The sequence below is a fragment of the Pangasianodon hypophthalmus genome, chromosome 17 (genome assembly GCF_027358585.1).
Source record: "Pangasianodon hypophthalmus isolate fPanHyp1 chromosome 17, fPanHyp1.pri, whole genome shotgun sequence".
Classification (NCBI taxonomy): domain Eukaryota; kingdom Metazoa; phylum Chordata; class Actinopteri; order Siluriformes; family Pangasiidae; genus Pangasianodon; species Pangasianodon hypophthalmus.
In genome coordinates, this window is record NC_069726.1 from 10,283,263 (window position 1) to 10,307,256 (window position 23,994).

At 39.3% G+C, this 23,994-nt stretch overlaps 1 protein-coding gene across 10 annotated transcripts in view; it reads right to left on the reverse strand.

Annotated features, from left to right (window-relative positions):
• The window catches only part of fryb (furry homolog b (Drosophila)), a 73,060-nt gene that overhangs the window by 47,266 nt on the left and 1,800 nt on the right, over positions 1-23,994 (reverse strand). For 2 of the 10 annotated variants that reach the window (XM_053241243.1, XM_053241242.1), the window contains exons 1-2: positions 17,841-18,391; positions 2,380-2,570 (exon numbers count right to left, since the gene is read on the reverse strand). In XM_053241243.1, the coding sequence (XP_053097218.1) occupies positions 2,380-2,570; positions 17,841-18,024 (375 nt within the window). In that variant the 5' untranslated portion in view covers positions 18,025-18,391. Of the gene's footprint in view, positions 1-2,379; positions 2,571-6,510; positions 6,960-12,117; positions 12,363-17,840; positions 18,395-23,994 lie in introns of those variants that run through there. The other 8 variants (XM_053241241.1, XM_053241239.1, XM_053241240.1 and 5 more) reach the window with 8 other exon arrangements.

Genomic DNA, 23,994 nt, shown 5'->3' on the forward strand with positions numbered 1-23,994 from the left:
AGTCCCGTCTGAGTCTGCTTTTGAAAAGTGAATGCCATGTATAGCAGCAGAGAAAGCATATCTGGCTATTCCTGGTGTTTGAAGATCTATGGCTGGTTAAATTTGTTAAATTGTGACTTGTGTTAAAGTTTAAATCCTGGACTTAAAAAATACTGCTGTTTTGCTTAAAGGAAAAATCCACCATGGAATGACTTTCATATTGATCTTTATAATTAACATGTGATCTTAAATGATGTCCAAGATTTATTTTGTAACGAAATGAATTAATTGAGTTTTTTTTAGTTTAATCTTCTTTCATTGGCAGATTAGTTTCCTGGAATCTATTTTAAGCTCTAAAAAAACAACAGAATCTATCTGCAACTCTGTAATATGCTTGACATACATACAAAAGTCATGTTTCTCTCTTCAACTGCAACTTCAACTAGACTGGCATGTTAAAAAAACATGCTGTGGTCTGTATGGCATTGGTGTAACAGTGGTATTTACCTTTGCATTTTGACCTTAAAGATTAAGCAATCCATCACAGATATTTGTTCAGTAGCATAGAGCTAATGTAGAGATACACAGTATTAACAGCTATGCTAGATGACATAAAATGTAAAATGTTTTTTGGTCCTACAGCCTAAACTACTTTATCACTGACCCAACACAGCAGCAGCTCAGTGTGTAAAGCACTGCTTCATGTGGTTTATATTACAGGCTATACCTATTCTGTCGCTGGTGACATGCTTGTAGGTTAGAAGTGGTTCTGGAGAATACGCACTCTGGAGAATACGTCTATGGTTTAAAACAATAACGTTTTTTCTTGGTCACATGAGTGTGTATATGTGCCAGAAGGCAAATATTCACACGTAACCCGATGCCAAGTTCACACCTCTTCCTCAATATGTGAGAGCCAGTGAGTCGGTGCTTTAATGCTTTAAAGGATCTGGAGCACGTCAGTTACAGTCAAGCTTCCCCAGTCATCTGACCGTGCACTGACATGCACTACCTGTTTTTCTAGACTACACATGTAAAAAAAATCTAAAGAAAGAAAACACTTAAAGAGCTTTATAAACAAAGAGCCTCTTACTCCATCTATAGAAGTTCATTCATCAAAACGTGTGTCAACTGACAAAAAAAACCCTTGATTGATATGTTGACAAAGTTTCTAACTAATTATCAGTTGGCTGTCTAACAATTTTCTAGGTGTCTAATAACTCCCAACAATTTTCATTTTCTCATTCTCACCATTTTATTTAATCATTTATCATTTAATGACTAAACTAATACCTTACTCAGTTTAATACATAAGTGAAAATTTACATTATGTAAAGATAATTATACCACAGTGCTGCTGAATTCCCAAATCTGATTGATCAGAAGGTGCTGATTGAATAATTTTCATTAGTTATTTGGCTGCAAGGCAAATCACAGGTTTATATTAATGCACTTTTTTCTAATATGTTAGCATTTCTAGTAACAAAGTAACATAGTAACAAATCTTTCACATGGATGTTCCACATAATCAAAGGCTAAAACTAAAGAGACTGTAAAAAAAAAAAAAGTGGTGTTATTTAACAAAGAAATACCTATGATCATTGATATCGTAAAGCTTTCTGTAAGAAGATGCTTATTTAACTCTTATGGAATGAGTCTCGAGTGTCAGTGCTTTGTAACGGTCAGTAAGTTGTCTGCTATGGGATAATCTCCAGGACAGAGGACTTTGCACTTTCTGCATTCTCTTCTAACTTGACAAGCTACATGTTTTTTTTTGTTTTGTTTTGTTTTAAAAATGTTAACGTCAAAAGAAAGAAAAAGGAGAGGCTGTCGAGGGAATGACTTGTCACTTCCACACTTCCACTTCATTCACTTGTCACTTCCACAGCATTAAACATAACTATAAATGGATAAAACATACAACGTGTTGTTCTTGTTAATTAATACATTAAAAAAATACTGCTGTGGTGTAAGAGTAATAAAACACACTGTTAGTGAAGAATAATCAATTCTGAGTGGTAACAATAACTCCGTTTCATGTTGGGCCATATCACACCCCCTATTTGTGTCATCATATTGTTGTGCGGCCATAGAATTAATTCAAATTCTAACATATGTACACTCCCAATACACTGTAATAAAGATTGCATTCTCTTTATCCCCTATATTACCTCAAAGTAAAATTTTGCCTGAACAATATAACAAGTCAAAACTTAGCTTGATAATAGACTTTTGACCATTCTTTTAGATACAAATTAACCAGCCTTGCAAACCAAATGCATGAAGTAGACACCACTGCAGCATATATAAATTTGAATGTGCATTAATATACACGTATTAATTTATTTATGTTAAATACATTCATAAGTGAAATGAAAAAAGTAGCTGAACATTGTTTACCAGTGGCTCTGCCATGATGATGCGTATCTTGCGCTCTGACAGCAGGGTGAAGTTGGCAAAGAGGCTCTTGAGCACATACTCGCCCGGTTTGCTCTCGGGGTCCACGGTGAGCGGCATGATGGCAGGCAGCCCTTTTCTCTCACCCTGACTGGTGCTTACTTGTGGGAGGGGGGGCTTACCTAGAGGGGATGCTGACAACACACACACACACAAACATGATTTAGAAACTAGCACTTTGTGTATAGTTTGATGATTATCTGTGCCTCTGGTGGATGAATCACATCTTACAAAGGACTGGTTGAAATAGTTATCATTAGCTTCAATAGTTTCGGTTGTTTGGACATGGAGCTTTTGTGATCACAGACTACATATTGTCAGGTCAACTCAATCCACAAACTCATGGCTGCTCCGGACTTCATTCCCCACAGTCACCGAGCTTCTGATTGAGCACGTCTGTGCTCAATCACCCACACTCACACAAAGAGACTCTCATTGGCTATGTTTACATGCACATCAACTTCCATTTAAGGTCTATATTCGGGTTGCAGCCTTATTCCGAATCCCATGTCTATATATGATTAAAGGAATATTCCTGTATATATAGTTGTTTCAAGTATGCCTGAGTTGCCATTCCTAGCCTACAGCTAAGCATCTGTTAGCACCCACAATTCCTTGACTGAGCATGTGCATATATCTCCTTTCAGTGGATTATCTGAATAAGGTGTATACATACACCAAATTTCCGATTAAAACAGGCTTATTCCAGGAGTGGGAATCGGAATTTGGGGAATCAGAATACTGTCTTAAATGCCTAATCAGGCAATCGGAATACAAATATATGTTTAATAAAGGGAAACTGATGGGGAAAAAAGTACTGACACTATATTCCATAAAATATATATGTAATGATTACATGCTGCAAAAAAAAAAAAATTCTCACACAACTTTCACCTGGTGTCATTATAAAAGACCTGACCATGTCATGCAACAAATAGCAATCATGGTGAAGATGAAGGAGCTTCTTAAATTTCTCTACATTATTTAACAAGATTCAAATGGGAAAAACGCTACAGAGGCATAGCAAAGACCTTAAACATCCTTCTCAGTACAACCAGCTCGATAATATGTAGGTGGAAAATTCATAGAACCAGAACTAATCATCCCCGGACAGGTTAACCATGCAAGAATTCACAGCGTTCTCATATACTAATGATAGGGAAGGTAAGACAGAAGCCAGCAGTCACTCAGAAAGAGTTGCAGGATGACCTGAAAGCAGCAGGGAACAACAGTTACACAAACAATAACAATAAGCAATCAACCATACCACAATCATCTTCTTTCCTACACCAAACTAAAAAAGAACCATGCAGAAGTACATCTAAAAGCAATTAGTCAAATTAGGACTCTTTTGGAACATTATACTCTGGTCAAACAAGACAAAAACAGTCTGGCAATAATTCAGTTCGTCATGTTTAGACAAAGAAGGGTTGTGTGCATGATCCCAAGAACACTATACCCACAGTGAAGCACAAAGGTGGGAGCATCATGATATAGGGCTGCTTCTCTGTAAACAGCACTGGGGCACTACATGTCATCAAAGGAAACATGAATGGAGCGAGTACTGGGATATTTCACAAGAGAATTTAATCTCATTTGCCAAGAAACTGAATCTGGGGAGAAGATGGCTGTTTCAACAAGACAATGACCCCAAACATACAGCCGAATTAACTAAAGAAGGCCTTGCATGACCTAGTCAATCTCCTGACCTGAATCCCAAAGAAAAGTTATGGAGGATTCTGAAATTGAGAGTACATCATTGAGGGACCCTTGTAACCTTGAGGAATTGAGCAAGATCTGCCAAATGAAATGAGCCAAAATTGAACTGCTACAAAAAGCAAAGTACTTTCTACCGTAGACATCTCGATGCTGTAATTGCCAACAACAAAGTATTGTTGGTATTTTGTGGCGTCTGAATCCTTTTCCCTATCAATTTAGTTTTTAAACATATCTTTGACTATGCTTATGAATACACACCTTTTCGATCATATTTATAAGTTCAAAGTCAAAGACATTTTGTGTATAAATCTGAAATGGATATATGCCCTACAGTTATATTAAGTAACAAAAAGGTCTGAATACTTATTTACCCTCACTGTGTATTGGTATTGCGATTTATTTTCAATCTCTCAAAACACATGAACCAATGATTTGACATGGTTAATGACTGGCCTGCAGTATTTCTGAACAAAATCATATGTTTGCTACTCAGGGACATCTAAACTTGTCATGATGCTCAGTTAGTCCTCCTGTTTCTTGTATACTTGAGTTCACACCCTCTGATCTGATCTGTTCTTGTTTCTTCTGCCTACTTCAGGTGGTGTTAACTTTAGCCTGTCTATGGATACTGATTATGTATCTGCCTTGGTTGAACCTGACTGCCTGTAATCTGACCTCTGTTATAGACATTGACTATTATTCTTGGATTGCCTCTACTAAAGAAATTAGACTGGTGTTTGGTATCCTAACAAAAAAAAAATGTTTGTTTTACAATCTTAAACCCTGTGAGATCAGTATCATAAAGGACAACCACATTGTTAAGGCTTACCTTATACAATCTTATGAAGGCCAATAAAATACTGGCCTATGTGTAGAATGTAAAATGCAAAATAAGGAATATGAAATACGAATTGAAGAAAGCTTTTCTGGCTTCAAAAGTGCTCAGAAGGAGCAGCTGGTGTTTTCATTTTAGGGATGATTGTGTCACTGGAGTTGGCTGGAAGCTTGAGGAAGCCCCACTTGTGGCTGCGGAAACTCATGACATATGTGACTTAGCATAAATGTGTCTTGGCCACCGCACATAGCACAAGACTCAGATCAAATCTCATATTCAAAATGGAAAGAGCAACTCTATTTAAGCCCTTAGAGCTGATCTTAGTATGTTACTGTCTTGTAGTACAGTTAGGAGTGTTCATGTCATTGATTTGGAAAATAACTTAACTGGGGGGAATAACAGTGTTATTCCCAACTTCATAACAATGAAAATGAAAAGTTCTACACTTAAGCAGCATTTTCCAGTAACTTGCTTCATTCATTCATTGTGGAAAATCACTAACTATTAGACATATGGAAATTAATTCTTAAAAATACAGTCTCCAAAGCTCAGTATTGCACTAAAATGTTGGGCAAACTATTTGTTTAATTAACAGACATGAAAACAATAAAATCAGTCATCGGCAATAAAACAAAGTATTATATTGTAATATTGCATTATGCTGTTAAATATAACAACATGAGCAGCATAACTACTATTCATAAACTTTCCGGGATATCTAAGGGAGTCCTTTTCTTAATCTTTATGTTTCAAAATCAGCAACAGCTCTGGAACTCAAGTGTTGTTTAAAGGGTGAATGAGCCTAAATGTTCAATCTAATGCTCAGGGGAATGGCATAGCAGTTCATTATGAGACCATCAACTGGAGTAATAATTACTTAAATATGTTGATGAGAGACAAGATTGGTCTAGAAGCCAGTATTTATGATGCAAGTATACTGCTTGCTTTGTAAATAGGGTGAGAGGCCTTTATGAAATATGACTGAATATGGTTCAATTAGCTCAGATGACACTTATGAGTCATTGTGAATGACTTTTGAGTAGAAATAATCAGAAATAATAAGTCTTAAGGCAACAATGCTACAAGACTGTATTCACTCATGCTTAATAAGTACAGTGGCTATATCAAGGTTGCTAGGATTGTAGTCAGAACTTGTTGCGTTTTGACAGCTCGAGAGTAAGGCCTTAAATCTAATAACAGGCTTTATTTTTCACTAATGAGCTTAAGGCAATGAGAGGGGAGTGTATTGTAGGGTGGAAGCCCAGAAGAGGCAGCCAGGAGGAGGGTCATACAACAGGCTGCAGCTCGGTCGGTGTTGCGAAATGTTTTGCCTGATTTATCCTTTTGGGCAACGCAACAAAGTATGTCCAGAATGTATCCTCCCTCGACAGAGGCTATGAAACACAAACACACACTCACCACTAAGGTACAGTTTCCCTCAGCATTAGCAAAAACACATGGACAAACACATACACATTAAACGTACACAATTAATATACTGTCCAGACAGTAGCACCTACCCAGACCCTTAATAAAGCTGATAAAGCTGGCCCGGCTCCAGCGCACTGGTGTCACCTCCATACTGTCCCTGTTCCAATAATCCCAAACAATCTAGCCAACTAGCGCCATATAATCTCCAGCCATATCTGTTCCAGGAACTTCCATAAACATGATCCTAGTAGCGCCATATCATGTCCGTGTTCATGTTGCCTTCATCTGAGTGATCACTCCAAACTGACAGTGTGGGATCAGTCCAGTGGTACGAAAGATAAAAAAGACCCTAGCCTGCTGGGTTATGGTAAGGTGAAGGGAAAACAGCCTTCCTGTGTGAATCCTCACAGCCATGTGTGATAGCAGCGAGCCCTCTCTGAGGAGAAGGTCAGGCTGGAATTTCAGCAAAGCCCAAAGAGAGAGGAGGGAGGGCAAACATGGAGCTAAATTTAACCTTAGCGCTCGTACACAGACACATACATGTACACAAATACATTCACACTCTTTTACCACATGCACATACACACAAGTAATCTCTCTTTACTGTAAACAGGCATGCAAAAACACTCTATAAATATCAACGCAGACATCAATATATCAGCCAGGAAGCCATTTTGTGTGCAAATTTATGTTTTCATTCAGAAATCATGGCAGCCAGCAAGCCTGTTTTTTTGGAACATCAAAAACAAAACTTTTCTGGTAAACACCACAAACACACACACACACACACACACACACACACACACAAACACACACATACACACATTGGATTAAAGCAGCAGAGAGAGATGGTGAGTATGTTATGTCAGCACAGATATACTAGTATGAGCACCGGCTAGTGCACTTTTTAAAAAAAAAAATAAAAAAAAAAAAGTATATTAGCTTGTGGGAAAAAACTGTGCTTAGGAGAATTGTGGTTTTTAAACCCCGTAGCCTTGATTAAGTTTAAATGTTTATTACACCTCACATATTATAAGCACTATTTTATGATGAATAGCCTATTTTATTATGCAGTCTAGTGAAGGTATTGTTCAATACACAGATATATCGAATCGAGAGCCTCGTATCAAATGATATTATATGATACACCATATCGTTACACCCCTAACACACACCCACACACACACACAAAAGGCACCAAAACCTCGGATATGATCAAGATTATAAGTTACACTCTGCAAAAAATGTAATTTGATGTGCCTTTAGATATATTACAACATAATTCTGCTACAATACAATCTACACCTGTGGTTTTCGATGTGGGAACCCCAGGAATATGTGACAACTCTATCAACTACTGCCACAGTTTTTTCATTCTTATTTATATAGGAATATACGGGTGAATAATCAGCATGTACAATGGCCCATCTGTACTGTATGTTTATTGTACGGTGTATCACCATGTCAGGCTTTGTTCTCCCACTGACTGCCTGACTGACCGCTGACTTCAACTGAATGAGTTTAATCTAAAACACTAAATAAATACATACCTAAATATAAAGGTACATATTTGCCTAATGCGCATAACAATTCAATATTTGGATTGTAATAATTAAATAAATCTGTGCTGCAATCAACGATGGTCCTTGAATATGATTTTACACCAGCAGAGGCTGCAAAAAGTCTGAGAAGTATAATCTAGAGAGTCGCAGTCCAAACCAAGTCCATACCAAGACGGTCTGAATTCCAACAGGGAAGTGCAGCTGTGCAGATCACAGAACAACAAAACCTCAAAGATCACAGAGAAGACCACCAAGATACAACCCAAAATTTATGCTACATACAGACATACTTACTAAGATGCTTTTATTCAAAGTGGTTTACAATTTAGAGTGGAGAGTTAGAGAGTTATGGGCCTGGCTTAAGGGTGCTATGGTGGTATCTTAATGGTGCTAGGATTTTAACTCTCAACCTTCTGATCAGTAGGCCAAGGCCATGCCCACTGAGCCACGGCTGTCCTGAAATATGACACTCATACACAATGTAAAAAAAAAATAAATAAAAATGCCTACATAAGTCAAAGTTAAGACTAAAAATATGATACAGGGTGTGGATGCTGTGGACGTGACTTCTTAAACATCAAACAGCTTCTTAAACATCTTGCATGATTCAGCTAGAAGAACTAACTGAGTCAGCATGATTTATTTAACAAACTATTTAGAACAGTGACATATGCTGCACGTCTTCAGTTCAAGTTCATTTTCTCTCATTTTCTTGCACTTTCTCTTTTTATCTCTCTTCTTTCTATTCTCTCATCTGCATCTCTCTGTGTAACTAACCATCACACACACACACACAGTATGAATCATCACCTGCATAGAAATTGGGCCTGGCACTGAATTTAATATTCTTACAGTTTACAGTCAGAAGACAGTGCAGTGAGAGAGAAAGAGAAAGTGATGAGTGTATTTAACTAATCAGTTTGTATAGTTTCGGCATGCTACTCACTTTCAGCTGATTGAGGTCTGTGCCACTGAACTAAACCTGCTCTTTGGAACCAGTGAATCAAGAAAAAAGCCTCAGCCAGAAAAGACTGACAAACAGTTAGGTTTATACACATTACTGTGCTAATAATTTACTATTCGCTTGTGCAAAATTAGCTTCAGCATGTCCAGGACAAAAACAGAGATAGAAAGAGAAAGAGAGATAAAAAGACCAACTACCTCCTACTCAAACTTTTGAACACAGAGATTTTTGTCACCATGACAATTCCCTCAGTCAGTACTGCAATCTTTCACTGACTACACTGCGGTTATTTACAGATTATGTATGGTTTGTTCTGTAGAGTTTGTTCTGTATAATATCAGGAAGAAGGTGGCACAGTGGCACAGCGTGTAGTGTTGCCGTCTCATGGCTCCAGGGTTCCCAGTTGGTCCCTGAGCTCAGGTTATTTTCTGGGTGGAGTTATACACGTTCTCCCCTGGGTGTGAATAAGTGTGCATGGTGACCTGTGAAGGACTGGCATCCCATTGGAGGTGAATTGACTGGGATTGACTCCAGATCCACCGTAGCATAAAGAGGTTACTGAATATGAATGAATGAATATCTTCAAGATCTGCTGGAACATATAATATATAGCTCCTTGTCCAGTCATTTACATTTTAACACCTCACTTGCAAGTCTGTTTGTATAAAAGTGTATGCCAAATGTGTAAATATTAATGTAATGTATTCTCTCTGGATGAATCATGATTTGCAGCTGTTTTTCTCTGTGGCTCTGTATACTTGTAACTAATAGTTGAGTACAGAACAGCAGAAGTGAGAAGACTGGACAGCTTCAGGACAAAAAAGCATAGTTAGAACCCATATGAGCCATATGAGTGTGCGCGTGTGTGTGTGTGTTTGTTTGTGCCTGTGTGCAGACTGCAGTGCTTAGAAGAACAGAAAAGGTAGCTAAGGATCTGAATACGTTAGACTACGATGCCGTAAACACTATCACATGCTTACAGTGTGTGAGCTGGTGAGGTCAGTGGGAGAGCAAAGCCTGACAGCATGATACACTGTACAATAAACATACGGTACAGATGCTGATTATTCACCCACATATCAGATCAAAGGCATGCCTGTTTATACATTTCAACAGTTATTACATATATTTCATTGAGTTATTATTATAACTACAGTAACTACACAGACGATTATGACAGTATCTTTTTTTTATTTTTTATTTTTGTTTATTTTTTCTCAGGGAGAAAGAGGAGAACAGTTAGTTTGCAATTGCAACAAACCCCACCTCCTGCACTACAATCTCCTAGTACTTTTTACTAACAAGTAGTTTACCGATTTAAGAAGTCACTCATTTTACCGTAGCAAACATGAAACATAAGAACCATTGTATACTGCACTATGTCACAGTGAAGACACCTTCATGTGTACATATTAGGTGAGTATGGCAAAACTGTATCTCATGTTTGGAACAAAATTTCTTCTGCTCCAGTCAGAGCCCCCAACACTGCACTGCACTGCACTTTCAGCCACCAGAATCTAGAGATGATATTAACATCTTTCACTCTATTGTAGCCTATCATATTAAATTATTCATTCATTCATCTTCGGTAACCGATTTACTCTAGCCAGAGTCACGAAACAAACACAACGGTACCTTCACCATGGGAACCACGAGGCAAAGGTGCAAACTGTGACATACTCATACACATTTTCACACTCATTCACACCTAGCAGCAATTTACCATAGCCAATCCACCTACTGCATGCTGGGAGAAAACCAGAGAACCTGGAGGAACAATAATGTGGACAAGAGGAGAACATGAGAAACTCAGACAGTAACCTGAGCTCAAAATTGAACCAGGGATCCTGGGGGTGTAAGGCAGCAACCCACTGTGCCACCCTGCCACCATTATTGAAGATAAAAAAAAACAAACAAACAAACACAATGTACCATACCACACCAAAAATAACTTCTTACAACTAATGGTTTTACAACATTAAGGCAAATCAGATAACCTTAGAAGGAATTTTATGTGATCATGTTCAAAAGATCAATAACAAATAACGACTTGAATTACAGTGATAGCAACCGCCCCCAATCAATTCACACGTTTAGGCTATATCTTTATTCTCTCAAAGTTTTCCTACTAATTAACAAGATAGTTAGCAAAAAAAATAGTTGTTACCATCACCAGGGATACATCCAAACAAAATTTTTTTTGCTGTGAATGTCAGTGTTTGCTGAGAGAGGGAAGCATGAGTGAGTGAGAGAGAGAGAGAGAGAGAGATTTAGTGGGATTTGCTGAGTGGTTAACAACACTGATATCTGGCCACCTGCTCTCCTCCCCAAGCAGCCATGTGACAGTAAGAGCATACACAGTGTTTTTAACAGCAAATTGAACTCATATTACTCCCTAACACGCCAGTGTGTTTTCTTATGTCTTATGTTCACACTGAGTTAGCAGACTTACTGTCATGTCTGAAGAGATAAAGTTGTTGGCCTTTGTACGTGTATGGCATTAGCTCCAAAGAGTGGACAGACATCAGCAGGGGAAAGTGTGTGATCTGATGATGTAGAGAAATGAGATACACACTTACCACCAAACATTTACTTTGCTTTTCATAGCTATCCATATCCGTTTAGAACAAGGGAGCTGAAACTCATAGAAATGACACTTCCTCACTGTACAAGCAAAAACAATCAACTTCTTTAATGCACAATTACAGACAAAGATCAGCAAGTCCAACAAATAACCTTCACATCAAGCCTGCAGTGATTATATAAGACCACTCTGGAGGTCCAGATCGCACACACACCCACACACCCTCCTCATTCTAAAGATTCAACACGTATGTGTGCCTGTATGACGGCGAGAACAAGCCAGTCATCTTCACTCCTCTGTGCATCAAGGACAGAACAGAGTGTACAGAAGGAGGTATGGGGGAGAGAGGGAGAGAGAGAGAGAGAGAGAGAGAGAGAGAGAGAGAGACAGAGCGAGAGCACAAACACCTCCTGCTCTAATGCACCTGACTTGTGTTTGTGTTTGTGTGTGTGTGTGTGTGTGTGTGTGAGAGAGAGTACAAACACCTCCTGCTCTAATGCACCTGACTTGTGTGTTTGTGTATGTGTGTGTGTATGTGAGAGAGAGAGAGAGAGAGACAGAGAGAGAAGCCGTGGCGTGTACTCACAGCTGCTCCATGATTTCAGAAAGGACTTGATGCTGATCTCAAAGAACCCTGAATCCTGCTGACTTGTCATGTCTGCTCTGTCTCTGCAGCAGTGCAGGGATATAGGGATGAAGGAGAGGCAGAGAAGAGATGCAGCAGAGATAGAAAGAGCCACCTCGCTAGCTCATCCTGGGTCAGCAGTGAGCAACAACAACTCTCGCTTCCCCCCTCTCTCTCTCTCTCTCTCTCACACACACACTAACACACACACTGACGTCCTCTCATCCCCCTCCATCTTCATCCCTCCCTGCTTTAAGAGGATTGGCTCAGAAGCCCTAGCATTTGCACAGAATTGTCCAGAGGGACACAGAGTGGGAGAGATAGAGATTAAAAGAGCGAGAGAGCATGGCAGAGAGAGAGAGAGAGAGAGAGAGAGAGAGAGGGGGAGAGAGAGAGAGAGACAGAGAGAGAGAGAGAGCTAATTACATCCTAAGCTGTTAGTACAGGAGATGTGGAGAGAGACATCCGGAGACATCACACAAACAATCCACTTCCTCCATCCTTAACACATCAGACCGTGCTCTTTACATCTGCGGGCTATACAATCTATTTATAAAGCAGAGTGATTGATATAATTAAACATATAATTAGGCACACTCAACACAAACGGATGAGCATGACTCATCAGGAAAACTGACTGCAAAACAACTCAGGAAAACTGCAACACCAATCTCTAATAAAAGACAAACAAAAAGGCAGAGACACAATAATATTCCTAGGTAGGGATGTGTTTAGGCCCCGTCGGCTCTGATGTCACCTCAGCATCATGCTTGGCTTCTTTTTCACTCTTAGCTGGCTATAAGCTTCAGAATCCACCTGATTGCCTCTCCACCCCTCTGTGCAATGATTCATGAGGAGAAACATTTTTTAAGCACAGTGACATAATGAGCTTTTTTCACACACTTTCTGCTCACTGATACAGCTTGTGGTAGTTTGATGATAAACACAGACATGCTGCAAAATATCTTAGAAAAAAGCTTGCACAATCAGGTTTCAGTTTTTTTCATTTGAAAATAAGCAAACAAGTGAGAAGTTTTGTCTACAAACATATCCCATATGAAAACAGAGCACCAGCAAATCACGAGCATGTGTTAACGTGTGCTGTGAGTACCCTGCGTAATTGGATATTCTCAAAGAATTACTGATGATCAAATATCAAACAGCATGAAAGCATAAAAGTTTCTCTCCACAGAAATCACAGATACTTCTTCTCAAATCATGCTTAAATTCGCTATAGTGATTTGTGTATGTGCCAAAGCCAAGTAGTTCTTCAGGAACATTTGCAGCATGCACAGCATTCGCCTTGCCTGTCAACACATCCTGTGTGTATTCAAGCTCCTCAGGCAGAGTACAGCCTTATGGGTTTTATTTAGATTTCACTCTCAGTAGCATGTGTAAACTATAGCTTGTGCTCAAGGCATCAAAGGAAGCATGGAAAGTGCAAGGGAGATAGATAGCACATATGCAGAGTGAAATCTGTGCATCAGCGTTGCATTGCAATTATTCCTACAAACATTAAAAATTAAAAATCCTGTATGATTACACTTTAACAGTATAAAAAAAATCGAATACTTAAGGTTTATAAGTTATCTTGTTGTCAGTATTATATGACATAGCACAAAAATGATTGGATTTTCTGCCATATTCATTAGACCAGCATGTTCCAGGTCTGACTTTCCAGACCCACTTGGTGGCTGGAACAAATAATATTGCATGTTGCACTGCCTGCTGATGAGTATCAGTACTGGTATTCGTCCAGAGCTCAGCTGGAATGTGATCCTATCTGTCCGTGGAGCACGAACGACAAGCCGACTTACAAGTTCTGGTACAAATGACTTCCATGTGAAAGCAGTTAGACTTCAAGTCTGAGACAAGCACTTGGCAGATAACCAAAACCAAGCTTCCCCATTATCTTTATCTTCAAAAAATGTTCTTGTTTGCGGATGATTTGGTGCCCTCCTCCACTCACTCCTAGACCAGGAAGGCCAGAAATAGATAAAAGCATCAATTTTAAGTAAATTAGCCTTGATAATGGCCTTTAACTGGCACTAGGGGTAGACGTTATCACAGCTGGCCTGAAGATTCCTTAACTCCTTAACCCTTTATGCTGCACAAAGCACTCAACCAGCTCCTCCTGGCTTCAGACTTACATTACGCTGATTACGTAAGGAATAACAACAGACCACACTGTTATAGGAAAATAATGCACGCCAGTTATTTGCCGACAATTACAATGTCTAATTTATTAGTGCAAACAATGTCATGCATTTTAACAGTTTACAGTTAGATTTAATGCTGTGGAACATCTGAGAGACAAGGTAGTTCCTGTGCTCACTTATGTTATAAACACAATAAACAGTCATTCCCTTACCAGCCTCGCTTTTTTACACTCTCTCTCACTCAGTCGAATCTCTCTCTCTCTCTCTCAAAAAAAAAAGAAAGAAAAAAAGCGTAAACTCTTCTGACCTGAAGACTTTCCTGTGCTGAAGTGTCTGCCATATAAGTCCCTGTGTATGAGCTGTTATTATAGAAACAATAAGGTATTAGAATGAGCGCATAAAATACTATCCTATCGTTCATGTTACAGCCAGAACTACTGTACAAGCTGTGCTGTCATACAAAAATAATGCATACCTTTCACGAGCATGCAACTGTGCTGTGGTGTATTACAATATAACCAGACTTATGGATGATGTAACCTAGTCATGAAGAAGGGTGGGAGTAAAAAAGAAAAAGAATTTACACTGAACAACCAGCAGTGTAATAAAAATTTCACAGGATTTTTTGGGGAAAAAAAGCTTTATGCAGATTTTATGCATTAACCTGGTCATTGATGATTGTTAGTGTGATCCCCATCAATGCCAAAGGGTTTGCAAACCTAAACATAGAGTGATCTTACACTCATGACCACAAAGAACACTTATTTAATATTTAATCTTTAAGAAACCATAAAACGTAACTTTTCAGTTAACCATTTACATATAGAAAAAGCAGAGAGTAATGTGATGAATGTATTCGATGACAGTGTTTGCACTGGCTAAACATAATGAATGACTCGACAGTTTTTGTGCTTCTTTATTGGTCTCTGCTACTGCTGAGTCCTCTTAGCTGGCTTGGAGCTATCCCAGCTGCCTCTTCTTACAGCACACACAGCAGTCACCATCTGTTTCCACAGCAGCTGCAGTCACATTTATTCAGGTTTTTCTTGAAACCTCTAAACATCACTTGATCAAAAATATGGCAAGATATATTTAATCTATTCATAACCTTTGCATGGGGTTATGCATTGCGTTGGCATTAGGGATCCTCTAACGGGAACACTTAGCCACAAAGAAGCTTTTGCCATAAACACGCTTTTCTTTACATCTCAACAATTATCCTCACCTTACAAAAGTGTTCCAGGCATTCTGACAGTGAGCCAGCTGTTCACATCTGACAGTGGGAATTCAGTACTCTACTGTAAAGTACTCACTAGTACAAGTCAAGGAGTGTTGGGAGTTTTAGATGAACCCAGTAATGTAAGATGACAGATTTTTAACATTTGTTGATGCCTCTGAAATGGCATTCAACAAAAACAAATCAGCTGTGCAAGTAGATCAATGCACACTCACTTAGCTAGATTAAATTCTGCCTCTTAAAAACAGACAACAAAGCCCCAAACCCTGCTCTGGACACACAGCTCTCGAGAGGAATTCCCTTTGACAAAGATGCTCTTCAGTGAGTTAACACTGAGGCTTCTGTGTGAATCCCTGAGCTCAGGCAATTCACACACCTGTTTGAATAGAGCTCTGAAAAGGCAATCAGCAGAGAGATATACACCTGAATTACAGACAGCAAGTGAAGAATGCTGCATTCCTTAATATAATGCTCATTCATTTATTTTAGTCCATAAACATATTCTTTGTAACATTAATGGAAAGTGGTTTTTCAACCTCACCTCCAGCTAGTGCATATGTAGCATATCTGAGATTACCACAGACAAGGATATCGAAACGTTGCCCTATACTAAGAAAACAATGAAAGTCATTAGGACCGTCTAATAACATTTTAAAAAACACATTTGAACAAAGAGGTTTTGTAGAATTTCTAAAGATTACATACAGCATTGGTTTCTTGCTTGCCTCATCATCAGACTTTTATTGTTCGAGTATCGGTTATAATTTTTGCATTATATAGTCACACATTTTAAACACCTATTAACTGCTGCAACAACTGACCTTAGTTACAGTTAGATTGGTCGAGCGGCATTCCCAAAGTGCTTATATTTAGTATAACTACACTGAGACGTTTCACTGTGTGTATCACAGTGAGCTTGTCTGTAAAATTCCACTTCCAAGTTCAAAACAGCTACTACAGTAGTATTAGCAACATCATCAGCAGAAATGGCGAATTATAATTTTCAGGAATATAACTATTGATTTAAAATATGAAAGCTCATCAGATGAAGATGAAAAGAAAGAAGGGACTCCAATTTTACCAGGAGCACCTTTAACAGGAACGTACAAATCAGTACGAGCTAGTCAAGCAGCCATCATTTGTGAGTGTGGCTTCTCTGGGATCTATTTCCTCTTAGCGGGTCAAAAATAAACAGAGCATTTGGCCATATTGTGTGTGAAATGTCATTTATTCTATATTAAATTCTTGTTTATAGAACTGTTTTATAAAAGCAATATCGCATGAGCAAGCAGGTTCGGTCTTACTGAATATCAGCACGGCTGTGATTCTGTGTAGGCATGAAGCAGCAGGGTGAGTGCCGTAGGTAATCACAGCCGGGCCGATATTCAGTATAACCACACAACTGCGAGTGCAGTTTTGCTTTTATGCAACAGTTGCACTGCTTAATTATATTTCTGTTACAATTAAACTCTGAATAACTGGGTTTTTGGGTTCTTTTTACAGTGCAGTGATGTGTGCCTTCACACATTAACTAGATCGAACGAATGCTAGAGTGGTTTTGAGTTTTCTATTTTCCTCCTCCACCTTTTCCTTTAATGTCAGAATTATTTTACTTGTTTGTGTATTTTTAAATGGTACTGCAAAAATGGTATGATCCAAATGTTAAGAAGAAAAAAATGTGTAAAAAAAATTGCAATAAACTTGTTACTAGTACATGGATTAGTCTTTCATAACTGCTAAAACATTTCTTTCTAGTTGCCTCAGGCTTTTGGATGCTGCTGTTCTTTCATGTAACTAGGTGTACGCTTAACATATACTTATGATCAGTACCTGATCATACCCATTTTACTAGAAAATGTCCTTACAGGACTGATCCAGCACCAGCTCTGCTCACTCAAATTACAAGCAAAACAGTAACAGTGTTTTTACATAAACAGTCTACAAAATAGCCTGTCTAATAACAGCTTGTGCAGCTTGTGTGGTAATGTCTAAGTCTGTCATTACTCTGCAATGACATCACCATGTTGTGTCATACCAGAGTTTCGCATGTTTAATAAAGTTTCCTCAGACAGAGGCATACTACATGGCTGTATGTACAACACCCAGACACAACAGATTCACAAGACACATGAAAATGTTGAATCAACAGCAATAGAGTTAAATTAACTCTTGCGGACACTAGACCAAGATCTTGTCAAGACTTCACTCAAAGCTGGAGTGTTTTACGGTTCAGTATGAAGATAGAATAACAGGATACAGTGCAGTACATAGTACACAATACACACTACCTGGTGTATCTTCTCGGATAATCGTGGGTCTTTTCTTGGGCTGGATCTTTCGGAACTTCCCTTTGAAGTCTCCAGGCGTGAACATATCCATGGAGAGGCTGGCCATCTGGACCAGGACGATGCTGTCCTGGCTCTGGGCGTCCCAGGAGTTTGTGTCGCTTGGCACCGCATCCTCTTTAGGCATATCCGATACCAGTGTGACCAAGAGCAACCGTGTTCACTCAATCAAAACCATGAATACAGCAATCTGGCACCACTTTCCTTCAGTCTTCCTTCACTTCCTCTCCTTTTCTGATCTCTTGTCTTGAGTAATCCCCCACACTAGTGGTCTTCTACCTTCTTCTCTTTATTGTGTCAGTAGCATTTCCTGTTCAATGTCTGTGCGCTGGTGGATATGCCGTGTGAAAGTGTGAAGCCTAAATGTTTGTTAGACAAGCATGTGTGGTGGAGCCTGTGCTGTCGCTGGTCGAGGCTGTTTAGCCTGTTACAGTAACACTGCTGAATGAGGCAGGTGTAGGGTTACTCAATCCAGGCCCGCCTCTTTTCACAGGCACAGAAAGAGGGAGGGATGGGTGTAAAGTGTAGAAGGGAGTGTGAGAGAAGGGTGTGTGTAACTGGGGGTGTGAAAATGAAGCAGGTTTTTCTGTGATTTTCAATCTTTTTTCTGGAGTGCCTGATAAACAAACTCTTCTGTTTATAAAAACAATGAGCAAGCGAATGTCCTCATGTAGCTTTATTCTGGTTTGAAGTAACACACACACACACACACACACATGCCAATTATGAGAAATTGGCATATGTGTGTGTGTGCTGTTTCTCTAACAGTTGTCAAGACACCACATCCCCTGAGTATTTCTCCCAAACGCTTTCTTATGAGCTTGCCATTTATAAGTTTCTACATTTGTACAAACTGAGATTTGTGAAAATCTTAGCTGGGAGGTATATTTTTAAACCATATTGAATGTTTCCAACAATTGGCTGCGGTGAGAAAGTTGACAAAAAGATGACATAAAGATGATGAAGAAGAAGTAGTATATGCATTGCAGCCCGTCCACAACTGCTAGTCTCAAATGAGGTGTGTATTTTAGCCTGGTTTATGGACAGTAAGCTAATAAATGACCTCCTGTTCCCTGACCTGCAGACATTTCTGAGTTGGTGAAGTCATTTTTCTTTAGAAAAGCACAGAAAGAGGAGTCTTATTCACCATGTCTCTTGGGCCCTGGAATTTGGTTACAAAGAGAGGGAGGGAGAGAGACCACATGAAAGATAAAGAGAGCAGAGGAAAAGGAGAGCGAGAGAGAAGCTGACCACGCCCTCAAGAGGACAAAAAACCACATTTGCCTGTACCTGCCATCTAACAATAAGACCTGATCTAACCAAGAGATCCTGATTCATTAGCATGACATCATGCCCTAGAGCATGCTGGGAACCTGGAAATTTCTCCTTTCACAAAACATCTTTCTCCTCATATAAACCTACATAATTCTGATTCTGAGCCAAATATGATCTTAAGCTGAAAACTTGATAAAGGCGATGATGGAAATACAAATGATTAACATTTTCCTTTTCTGAATGTTTGGAAGTTTACCTAATAATTGTAAAACATTTGGATGGAATTGGGTTTCTTTCTTCCTTGCACTCCCTCAGAAGTGGTTCACAGGCCTTTACAGAGCAGATGGATGACACCTTTCACTAGAGAGAAAAACCTGTACACACAGGGGTGGACAAAACATAAATTCATTAGCCAACCCACTGGGAATGTTGAAGTTCTACTGGGATGCCCAGTCCCATGTTTTGGTTGCCTGGAAAAAAAATTCACTAGGCTAATAAAATGTAATAAAGCACAGTGAGCTAATTAGCTAGTTAAGTATGTTTGTACAGACACAAAAGTGTACATAAATTCATGTGTAGGGGTAACTCAACCGTAGTCATTATCCTTTTCTAAGAAAATGTCTGAGGTTGTATATCAACAGTCTTCGGCCAACATCTGACTATGAGATGTGGTGTTATTCAAATTTGGTTGAGGTATTTATTTTTTCTCAGGATGTTTAACAATGAGGAGCATTGTGCTAGGAGGAGAGTTACAAGACAGCTTCATGCAGCACTTTATTTTTCTCATTTGCTCAGTTTTTGAATGAAAGAAGAAAAGTGGTTGTGACCGCAAGCCTATTCAGCCTGCTTGTCCACCATGAATAACTATGCAACTATGAATAAAACACTAACAGCCCCGACACATATGCTGCGTCCCAAATCGCCTACTATCCGTCTTAAATAGTATCCGAGATTAGAATTAGTGTGTTCCAAATCACAGTATGTTTAAATGAGTATCCCAAAGGTACTCCGATGGTCTACTATTTCTGGTAGAAGTGTGGATCTGTGGACACTTTTCCAGCTAATATTGGCCACAACTAATAAAAACAATTTAAAAAAAAAATACATATATATATATATATATCTGTGACAGTTTGCTTCGCTGAATTCAATCTGCAAAATGTGGAAACAAATCAAGGGAATGGTAAATTAAATTATATAGTATAAATTACATAAGGAACGATGAATGGAGAAAAGCTGAAATGCAACACGGAGTTTGTTTACGGCGATAGTGTGCGTAACTAGGCAATAACGTTCTCTTCCGTTACATGATGTGTTAGTTTGTCCCAACACTTGCATACTCTTTTGCTACACACTCAAAAGTATGTACTTTTTCTTTGCAAAAAGAGTACATACTTTTAGTGCATAGTATAAGTAGCCGAATTGACAGCAATAATCTGCTTGTCCCAGACTCCCTGGTTACTGATTGGTCGACAGACTATAGCACAAAACACATAATCTTACACACACACACACACACACAATGACAATCACACAAGAAACACGTAGTACTACCTGATCACACAACTCTCTGATTGTACAACCAGCTTCCAGTGTATGAGGACCACACACACACACACACGCACAGACGAGACATGGGCACACCCACTCATTAGCGCTAACCAGTAAACAACTATGGAAGTGGTCTCTGTTCCCACTCCTCCCTTTCTCCCCCACCCGCTGACCCAAACACACACAAACATAAACAATACACACTGCATCTATGCTCAGTTTACATAACATGAACAGAAACTACACACATCCTGTGATTCACCCACACAGTGTAATTGATTGCTGTTCACCTAGACTAACAGGAATGATTCATTAAACATGGTTTCAGCACTAGCGCTCACACACGCACACACACACACGCACACACACACACACATTCCAAAGCAGGCCACTGGCATTTACACTGTCAAAATCACACATGCCGAAAGAGTTAGTAGTGAAGATCGTTCCAGGACATTTCTCAGTTTTTGTATTTTAGAACAACTTAGTAAAATAGTATCTACTAAATCAGTCTTATCTTTAGTGAGTCTCTTTTTTTCCCCATTCTTTTGTATGTAGGCTGCCCATCTATTTCCAGACAGCTATGTGATCTCAGTGCTGGTGGGAACAGCCATCCCAAGGCCATTAGCCTACATGAGCTGTTAATGCAATTGCTGTGTGTGTCAGCAGAAACACTCCCACAACCAGGAACTGAGACTGAATTTTTATAAAAACCTCTCCAATGTATAAGCCATTTCTAAGTATATCTCATCATCAGTGGGCAGTGGTAGCTCAGAGGTTAAGGCTTTGGGATACTGATTGGTAATCATGATTTCAAATCCCATACCACTAAGCTACCACTGTTGGGCCCTTGAGCAAGGCCCTTTACCTTCAACTGTTCAGCTGCACCCTGTTTCAACTGCCAGTCACTCTGGATAAGAATGTCAGCCAAATGAGGTAAATGCAAATCATCACAACACTTTTTCAAACTATTGATTGCTTTCAGCCACAAGTTCCCAACCCTGGTCCTGGAGTACTACCTGTCCTGCACATTTCAGTGTTTTCCCTGCTCTAACACACTCCAACTTCAGGAAGGGCTGTTAATTAGTAAATTTGCTGATTATTTAGCTGAATCAGCTGAGGGAGCAAACATTTAAATGAGGAAAACATTAAAATGTGCAGGACAGGGGGTACTTCAGGAGAAGATTGGGAACCTGTGATTTAAGCAGATGTAGGAAGTATTATTCTGCCATCTAGTGGCCTACAGCTAGAACAATTCTGCAGTTCTCCTGCTGGTCAACTACAGTCTATGGCCATATTTGTGGACACCTGACCATCAGACACATATGTGCGTTATGAACATCCCATTCCACATTTAGTTCCCATTTAATGTTATAATAACTGCCACTCTTCTGGGAAGGCCCACATATGAGTGTGATGGTCAGGTGTCCACAAATTTTGGCTGTATACTGTATTTTTCATTCATTCTTTCATCTTCAGTAACTGCTTTATCCTAATCAGGGTCGCAGTGGATCCAGAGCCTATCCTGGAATATTGGGCATGAGGCGAGAATACACCCTTGATCGTAATGCAGACTATCACAGGGCACCGCACACACACACACACACACACACACATTCACACCTAGGGGCAATTTAGCTTAGCAGCATGCTTTTGGGAGGTGGACAGAAACCAGAGAAAAGCCACAAGGACATGAGGAGTACATGTAAAACTCAGTGATAAACAGAATCAGTCTTCAGAATCAGACGAGCATCCCTGGAACTGTGTGAAAAAGAAAAGCAAATATCCATGTCAACCTATAGGTGAAATATAATTGAAGAAAATAAAAACAAAAGTATTTCTGTAAGGACTTTATGACCATCACATGATTAGGCCTCTAGTGGAACGGCAATGGTTAATTAGACAATGTGCCCACTCACAGTCAGCATATGGGTTGAAATGTTTTGTTAGCTGCTATTCAAACAGACTACCGCCAGACACATACCAAGTCAACAAAAGATGGTGAGAAAGAAAGCAAGGAAGGGCAGGAAAAAGAAACACTGACAGGCAAGAGGGGCTGTAATAAGTATAGAGCATGGCTCCTGGTGCTTGGTTAATAATTGAGGTGTATTCTTTTAGCGCTTGGAGACACAGTGATCCCTACAGAGGCACAGAGAGAGGAAGGCATAGTAATATACAGTCCCCTCAAAAAGTATTGGAACAGTAAAGCCAATTCTTTTGTTTTTGCTATACACTGTAGACATTTTGGTTTGAGATCAAAAGATGAATATGAGGCGATAGATCCAAAGCAGCTTTCATTTATTTAGCTGTGTTAAATAACTTACAACATGGCACCTTTTGTTTGAACCCACATATTTTTCAAGTGATTAAAAATATTGGAACATGTGCCTGACAGTCACATGTTGCCCAGTACATGTTAACTGTTCCTTGTTGCCCAGGTGTGCTCTGTTAGATTGATTGCTTAAACAATTCTTAGCTCTGAATGTCTGCTCATGGTTTGAGCTTTGGGTTTCACCTGTGAAGACTGCATTTGTTGTTAAAAATGATAAACCAACATGAAGACCGGAGAGCTGTCTTTGGGAGAAAAGCAAGCCATTTTGAAGCTGAAAAAAGAGGGAAAATCAATCAGAGCCATTGCACAAATATTGTGCATTGCCAGTACAACAATTTGGAATGTCCTGGGGGAAAAAAGAAACCACTGGTGTACTAACAACCAGACAGTGACACCAAACTTGTTCCAGCATGACAATGCCCCTGTGCACAAAACAAAGTCCATAAAGACAAGCGGTGCATCTCAATCAGCACCCTAGCTCCCTAGATCGTGAATCGGTATATCATGTACATGAGTTCAGGCAATGGTACGGACCTGGCTCACTACATATCGGGACAATGGTGACTCAATTTCCAGCGACATCACTACTTACGCATTGTAAAATGTCATCACTGGCATTTATCAACAACAGGCAGGACCGAAATCTTTGTTTGTTAGCTTAATCACACACGTTTCTGTCATGGTACTTCAAGCAGGATCATAGGCTAGATAGTGGATTCTGTTTTAAATCATTAAACACTTAAAAGTTGTTACAAATCGTATATAGTACAGCAAATAAAGTTAAAAATTGCTAAAGTAAGTAATCATCTGAGAGCTACAACAACAATAGTAAGCTACTAAATTTGTAGACGAAGTTGACTGAGAGTTCGTCTGCCATTTTTTTTGTCGAGCTGAAAGGCTTCAGAAAATGACGTATGTTCCAGTAAGGGAACATAGTGA